This window comes from Grammomys surdaster, unplaced genomic scaffold, assembly GCF_004785775.1.
Source record: "Grammomys surdaster isolate TR1022 unplaced genomic scaffold, NIH_TR_1.0 322, whole genome shotgun sequence".
Taxonomy (NCBI): domain Eukaryota; kingdom Metazoa; phylum Chordata; class Mammalia; order Rodentia; family Muridae; genus Grammomys; species Grammomys surdaster.
In genome coordinates this window covers 599,015-607,104 of record NW_021604741.1, presented here as the reverse complement: position 1 = coordinate 607,104, position 8,090 = coordinate 599,015, and the positions used below count along the sequence as shown (strand labels likewise).

The 8,090-nt window shown below is 42.7% G+C and overlaps 1 protein-coding gene across 2 annotated transcripts in view; it reads left to right on the top strand.

The window, feature by feature from the left end:
• Tdg (thymine DNA glycosylase) overlaps positions 1 to 7,947 on the top strand; it is a 19,362-nt gene extending 11,415 nt beyond the window's left edge. For both annotated transcript variants that reach the window (XM_028778044.1, XM_028778045.1), the window contains exons 5-10: positions 1,915 to 2,050; positions 2,224 to 2,306; positions 2,388 to 2,482; positions 5,028 to 5,199; positions 5,779 to 5,904; positions 6,209 to 7,947. In XM_028778044.1, the coding sequence (XP_028633877.1) occupies positions 1,915 to 2,050; positions 2,224 to 2,306; positions 2,388 to 2,482; positions 5,028 to 5,199; positions 5,779 to 5,904; positions 6,209 to 6,351 (755 nt within the window). In that variant the 3' untranslated portion in view covers positions 6,352 to 7,947. The remainder of the gene's footprint in view (positions 1 to 1,914; positions 2,051 to 2,223; positions 2,307 to 2,387; positions 2,483 to 5,027; positions 5,200 to 5,778; positions 5,905 to 6,208) is intronic.
• Positions 7,948 to 8,090: the final 143 nt, after the last annotated feature.

Genomic DNA, 8,090 nt, shown 5'->3' with positions numbered 1-8,090 from the left:
CGGCGCGGTCTGTCCCTGAGTATGGACATGGAGGTCCAGGGTCCGGCTCGGTCTGTCCCTGAGTATGGACATGGAGGTCCAGGGTCCGGCTCGGTCTGTCCCTGAGTATGGACATGGAGGTCCAGGGTCCGGCGCCGTCTGTCGCTGCACTTTGTATTAGTGGAGTAGAGGCATGACAGTACTTCCTGGAGGTTCTGTGGAGCTGGGGACCAAAGCCAGGACTCAGCGCGTGCTCAGCTTGTACTCTACAACTGGGCTAACCTCTGTACTTGCTCTTCACTCAAATGATTTCAAGATTTTATTTACTTATTGTTGTTTTTTCTTTTCTTTCTTTTTTTGGGGGGTAGGGGGGTATTTTAAGACAGAGTCTCTCTATGTAGTCCTGGCTATTCAGGAGCTCCTGTGTAGACCAGGCTGGCTTGAATTTGAGTTTGCGTCCCAAGTGCTGAGATTTAAGGCATGCACTGCCACCTGGCCTTGATTTTTTTTTGAGTGATGGTGTGTGTGTGTGTGTGTGTGTGTGTGTGTGTGTGTGTGTGTGTGTGTACACTCCATAGATATAGTAACAGTAATACTTTGCTGTGACTGTGTAGACAAAAGTATTTATGTTCCCAGATTTTTCTTAGTGTTCTTTTCTTAGAAAGCTAAAACGTATTGGTTATGGAGTGGAGAGGTGGCTCAGAGGTTAAGAGCATTGGCTGCTCTTCTAGCGCACCCAGGTTGATGCCCACCACCCACAGGGTGGCTCACAATTATCTATAGCTACAGTTCTAGAGGACCTGCTTCCCTTTATTGATACCACCCATGGTGCACAACACTCTAGACACAACACCCTGTTCTGCTTGGTTTTGCTTTTTTTTCCGTCAGTGTGACACAGGCTCTGAGTACTTTGGCAAGAGGAAAACCCAACCGATGAAGTGCTACCACCATATTGGGCCCTGGGTGTTTTCTTGATTGATGATTGCTATGGGGAACGTCCAGCTCTCTGTGGGTGATCACACCCCTGGGCAGGTAGCCCTGAGTTGCATAAGAAAGCAGGCTGAGCAAGCCAGTAAGGAGCATCCTCCATGGCCTCTGCATCACTTCCTGCCTCCAGGTTCCTGCCTTGAGCTCCTGTCCTGACTTCCCTCAGTGACAGAGTTTGACCTGACAGATGTAAGTTGAAATAAACCCATTCCTCCCCAGATTGCATTTAGTCATGGTCCTTATCACAGCAATAGAAACCCTAACTGAGACACACTCATACACATAAAATAGCTGAAAAAGTTCCTTAAAAGAAATTCACTGATTGTTGGGTATCGGTCATGTATGAAATGCTTTGGACTGGACATTCTCTAAGGACAGTTTCTAGAAGGAGAGAGCAGCAAAGCCTCATTCTTTGATAGTGAGCTTTAAAACGGGTTCCACTACTGCAGTTGTTCATACAGAGCCTTTGCCACCGTCAACTACAGCGTTGTGTGTCCTCAGACAGTACTGCTTGTCTGAGAGTAAGATTCTAGATGCTTAGGCTAAATAATGTGCTTTTGAAACTAGCAACATTTGATCCCCATTATTTTAAGATTTTGAGAAAGTGTGTCTTAGTTTCCTCTACCCTCACAGGGTTTGAGTTCAGTCTGTGGGGTAGCCTAAGGGCAAAGTGGTGGCATTATCAATTATTAAGTGAGAACACAGTTTGAAGCGGTGTGTGCAAAGAACGTAATAGTGTCTTGTAGGAAAATTATGATTAAAATCAGAGAGAAATTAGCATGGTATCCAACCTGCCTTCGTTGTTCAATACGGTATTTGATGTAGGTTGCTCGTATTTTAAGTCTTTTATTTCCCTTCGGTTTTAGCAGCATGATGTAAACTACTCCATCAGTATTTTTGATGAAAGCTTCTCACTTTCCGAGGAAGTAACAAAGTCCCCTTTCACAGGGAAGTGTCTGTTCATGTCAGGCCTGAGCGAGGTGCAGCTGAACCACATGGATGACCACACCTTACCCGGGAAGTACGGCATCGGATTCACCAACATGGTGGAACGGACGACACCAGGCAGCAAGGACCTGTCTAGGTAGCTATAGAACATGAGGTTTATTTTGCTGCGGGCGTCTCACGCCTACTTAGGAATATTGTACGGAGCCGATCTCCAAACCAGGATCCAAAACTGTGTGTGTGTGTGTGGGGGGGTGTTAACTGCAAACACTGCTCGTTAATGTTCCTCACTGCTTCTTACTTCAATTCTAGTAAAGAGTTTCGGGAAGGAGGCCGTATCCTAGTGCAGAAACTGCAGAAATATCAGCCACGAATAGCGGTGTTTAATGGAAAATGTAAGAATTACTTTTACATTTTTGTCTTTTCTCTATGCTGATGGCAAGGGCAGTGTTAAATGTGTTTGTGTTTTATTTTAGGTATTTATGAAATTTTCAGTAAAGAGGTTTTTGGAGTAAAGGTTAAGAACTTGGAATTTGGGCTTCAACCCCACAAGATCCCAGAAACAGAAACTGTGAGTCTTCCGAGTGCGTGTATAAACCAGCTACCCGGGGGGCTTCTAGCCAACTGTCCTTCGAGTTTATATCAGACGTTGTCATTTTTGCCATAAGAAAATCCACCTGTTGTGTTAAATAATTACCCCAGCTTAGACTTTCAGATGCAGTTAGAGTTTATTTAAAAAGTATTTGTCAGCTAAATGTCAAAGGAACTGGCACATACTACATTCAGAATATCATCGTTGATTACTTACAAATTCAGACATACATATGTATATAATCCTCAGTGGTAAAGTTAACTACTTCATTTGTATATTTAACCCTAGCTTAATCTTAGATCTGGACTTGCTAGACAAACAGCCAGCCAACTTGTTCGGTACTGTCACATGATCAAAGGTATCGTGAGACAGCCCTGAAGTTTGCTTGCTTTTTTGTTTTAACATTTCACTTATTTATCCATTTCCTTATTTATTTTTATGCATATGGATGTTTTGCTTAATGTATATAGACATTTGTCTATATACAACCACATGGCCCATGGAGGCCGGAAGAGGGGATCCAGTTTTCTGGGATTGGAGTTACCAGCCCCACGATGTGGGTGCTAGGAATTGAATCCTGGGTCTTCTACAAGAGCAGCCAGAGCTCTTACCACTAAGTTATATTATATAGGTATAGCGATTTTCAAACTAATTTCCCCAGAGTATCTGCAGACATTTGTTTCTGATTTTTGTTTACTCTCTTTTTTTAGTAAAATGTAGGGTTTTGTTTGTCTTGTTTTGTTTTTTGTGCTAGGGATCAAATTTGCATGTTAGGCACTCTACTTAGCTATACCGTGGCCCTCTTAAACATAGTTTTATACAGCTTTCTACTATTATTCCATGTGTGTGTGTGTATGTGTGTTTGTGTATATGTGTGTGTGTATCTGTCTCTGTGTATCTGTGTCTGTCTGTCTGTGCGTGTGTGTGTGTGCGTGTGTGAGTTGGGGATTGAACGTAGAGTTTCCTCACATGCAAGGCAAGTGCTTTAGCACTGATACCTCCCATCATTGAGGGAGGCAAGAACAAGAACTTGGAAGCAGCCATTGCAGCAGAGATTGTGCAAGAACATTGCTTACTCGCTTGCTCAGCTGTCTTCTAAAACTCGGGCTCTGGGCCTGGAGAGATGGCTTCTTGCTTACAGGACTGGCTGTTCTTCTAGAGGAACTGAGTTCAATTCCCAGCACGCACATGGCAGCTCACTCCTGTCTGTCATTCCAGTTCCAGGGATTCTGGAACCCTCACACAGATACTCATCCATGAAAACACCAGTGTACATACAAATAATTAAATCTTTAAAAATTAAGGAAACAGACAAGCTCATTGGACTAAAGATGGCAATACTCATAATCAGCTGGCTTTCCCATGTTAGTGTTTATGGAAATGCCTTGTGGGACCAGCAGAATGGCTAAGTGGTTGAGACGTTTTCTGCCAAGCCTGACAACCTGAGTTCATCCCCTAAACCCATGTTGTGGAAGGAGAGATCTGACTCCCACAAGTTATCCTCCTCCTTCCACTGGTACATATACCAATGCCCCGCCCCCAAAACTAACTAACTAACTAACTAGCTAACTAAGAAAGTGCCTCACAGACTAGGCCGAATAGTTAGGTCTGGGTGAGTCTTCAGTCGAAGTTCCTTCGTCACAGATGAGTTCAGATCTGGGTCAGTTGACAGCCAAGAAGTAACTATGGCAATGGTGGCAGTTCTCTAGGTAGCCCTGCCTTTATCTTCCCCAGTGTATGCTATCTACGAAGTTACTTGATGTTGTTAGTGATTTAGCTAGAAGTGAAAACAGTTTACTTTTCTTCTTTTTATTCTCTCTTAATTGTGTGTGTGAGAGAGAGGGAGAGAGTCAGGCAGGGGTCTCACTGTGTACATTTGACAAGGCTGTCCTCAAACCTACAGAGCTCCATCTGCCTTTGCCTTCTGAATGCTAGGATTAAAGGTGTGTGCCATCACCCCCGCCAGTCTACTCTAGATCATTTTAATTAAAGAATATCTTGAAAATGTGCTATTATAAAACATGCTAACACCCACACATCTGAATTAATCAGAAGTTTCTAAAAATTCTATAATCAAAGCAAAATAATTATCATGTATGATGAGGACATCTCAAGGCAAAATAATTATATGAAAGGAAAACCAACTTTAAACTGCCATATATATAGTAGTTTATTTCCTCACTCTTATGTAGAGAACACAAATGACTTCTGCTCTTTGAAGGACAGTTTGTCACCAATCAGAATGATAAGTGCAAGCGTCTTTCCCTACTGTCATTTACTCGCGGGATTTCATCCAGCTTCTAGGGACATTTCTAATTTCTAATATACACAGGCTTTATCCATAATTTATGAGAAAAGAACTCAAAGCAAGCTACACTTGGGGATCTTAAAGTGCAGGTTTTTAAATTGATTTTACATATATGTATCAAGTTATTAAGCCAAATAAAGTTCAGGTTTTTTTTCTTAACTACAGTATGATTAGATTCAGCCGAATGTTAAAATCTCTGAAACTTGTTGATCCCAGCTTTGCTACGTCATGCCGTCTTCCAGTGCCAGATGCGCTCAGTTTCCTCGGGCCCAGGACAAAGTTCATTACTACATTAAGCTGAAGGACTTGCGAGATCAGCTGAAAGGCATCGAACGCAACACGGACGTTCAGGAAGTCCAGTATACATTTGACCTTCAGCTTGCACAAGGTTTGTTACCGTTCCCTTCCCTCATCAGCTTCTTGTGTGTACGGAACAGAAAGAAGTAGCAGATTAAAAGCAGGAGGAAAGGAAACTGCGCTGTAGCCAGACGCTCTGTTAATGGGTTTTAGTGTCTGTTCACAGGCCCTTACACTGTGGTTTTCCCAGTGTTCTCAGTCCAAGGAGCATCTCTGCCCAAAATTAAGTGCAATGGAATTTTCCAGTTTTCACAAGCTAATTTAGTGTATGCTGCAAAGCATTTTAAGAGCAAGAGCAAATGGGGCGAGAGAGATGCCAGTGGTTGGGAGCACTTGTTGCTCTTGCAGAAGACCAGGGTTTGGTTCCCAGAACCCACCTTCAGGCAGTGTACAGACATCTGCAATTCCAGTTCCAGGAACTCCACTGTCCTCTGGCCTCCTTGGGCACTTGCATGCCTATAAGCTCATGTAACCTCACACACATATAAATAAAAAATAACAAATCTTAAAAAGAAAAAAAAAAGACCATAGCAAATTATATGACCAAGCTGTATTTGCATAGGAAACCTTTCTACAACGTCAGTTTCAATCCCCTTTACCCTCCCCACAGAGGATGCAAAGAAGATGGCTGTTAAGGAAGAAAAGTATGATCCAGGCTATGAGGCAGCGTACGGCGGCGCCTATGGTGAAAACCCGTGTAACGGTGAACCTTGCGGCTTTGCTTCAAATGGGCTAAGTATGTTTCCCTCCAGATCCGTCCTTTGAGAGGACTGGGGCTGATGGGAATAACAGAAATAGAGAGTGAGTGCTGAATATTTACAGTACGAATAGGACAATGTAGTTAAGCGACTAAAGCTTCTCACACATGATTTTAAGTTGGCCTATATTTATAGTGTTTCCCTCCTTGAGTGGCAAATGATGATTTATCACTGTTTTAAAAGCTCACTCAGTGTTTTAATAATTCTTTAATGCATTTTTAAAATCTCAGTAGATCAATTTAAACCTGACAAGAAACTAAGATTTTTTTTTCCCCTTCCCAGCAGCCAACAGTGCGCAGCCGAGAGAAGACCCGGCTCCCGGCGACGTTCCGAATGGACAGTGGATGGCACAGTCGTTTGCAGAGCAGATCCCTTCTTTTAATAATTGTGGGGCACAAGAGCAGGAAGAAGGAAGCCATGCTTAGGGCGATGTCTCTCAGCTCTGGCTCAGTGCTGCAGTTTTAATGCAGACGTCAGGACGTAGACCCTCAGTTTGCTAACTGAAGAGATTTAGTGTTAATAGTGCTTTACGCTAGTGGTGTGATTATATATGGAGCAGTTATATGTAGAGGCAACTGTGTAGTTTGGAAAGAAACAATAGGGTGTTTTGTACTTGAGTTTTGTATTTGAATTACCCATCATTCCAGCTTTTTATATACTATATTTCATTTATGAAGAAACTGGTTTTCTTTGAGAAATCACTTTGGTCTGTAATTTTAAAAAAGCAACAGTCTGAATATTTATAGTTGATTCTTCACTGTGCATACCTATATATGCCCTTATCCCTTTAAATGCCTAAGAAGAGCATGCCAGTAAGAGTCAAGCTGGTAGAAAGGCAGATGTGCCAGTCTCCGCGTCTGAAGCTGGGAGTGAACTCAGAACCACCCCCCTGGGTGGCAGTCCCACACAGACCCCCTTCCTCTCCCAGTGGAAGTTGCTTGATATGTGCCAGTTGCTTGATAATAGAAACACAGTATGGCCGTACCTGATGGGGCCTGAGCCCTGCCGTTGGCCTCTGCCTCTTGTGTGTTAATCCTCTCAGAGGCAGAAACAGGTTCCTGAGAACGCAGTGGAACTTGGACAGCTTGCCACTCATCTGTTTTCCTGAACCCCCGTCAGTGTTCATCACTGTTCTAATTTTATGCTTGACGTGGAAAGTGATAAGAAGTGAACTTTCCAGTGAGCAATGGGACACCACAGGTGTTTGTTTGATAATCCTGTTGAAACTGGTGCTGTGTACATGGGATGTACTAATACAGAACTTTTCTTGGTAGGCAAAGCTAATTATTAGTCAATGATTTAAAATTCATTGTCACTGCTATTGATCACTATGGACTAAGTGAGCCTCATGAAAAAGTTGATTGAAATGTGTACCTTTGAGGTTGCTAATGCATTTTCCATGGTGCTACGGATAGCCCACCGGGGCTGGTGGCTAGTAAACGTGGGTATTCAGAAATGCCTAGTGCATTCACTCCTGACCTCTCTGAGTACTCAGACGTGATGCACACCCCTGGAGCATGCTGGTTTTGCAGTATGAAATGTCCACAAGGGGTGTGTATTTCACAGAGCTTATGTAGCCTGTTCTATGAATAATGAGAGAAGCAGTTTCTTGGTAGAAATTTTAACATGCCTTTAGCTGTGGCAATGATGGGTTTTGTGTCTCCTTCTGTCTGGTCAGGCTGTGTACAAGCCCTGTTATTTGAAAAGTGCACTGCACTGCTGTTTACATGGGCTATTTATGCGGGTGCTTTCAAGTGCCTTGCATCAGGGATTAGGATCAATTGAACTATTTTTTCCATGGGACCATGGAAAGCATGTAGTATTGCTAGTATATAACTATTGTAGCTTTATCATGGAGAAATAAATACCTTTAAATTATGACTCTGGAGAGTGTGTGTGAGGACCCTCTGAGTACTGTCCTGGTGCTTTTCCTTGAACATGGTGAGTAGTGAGTGCTGTTGCTCCCTGTATGTAACGGGGTGGGTTTGTTTTCATTAAATAATACTGCGATTTTAAACTTGCGGAAGTCTGAGTGTTTTTACAATAAACATTAAGAATAGCTATACTTGACAATATACAGGCTTTTCTCAGCAAGATTTAATGGTATTTTTCCTCACTGGAAACCTGACAGTTTTCTTTCTGTTATATTTGACATGTAGAGCAG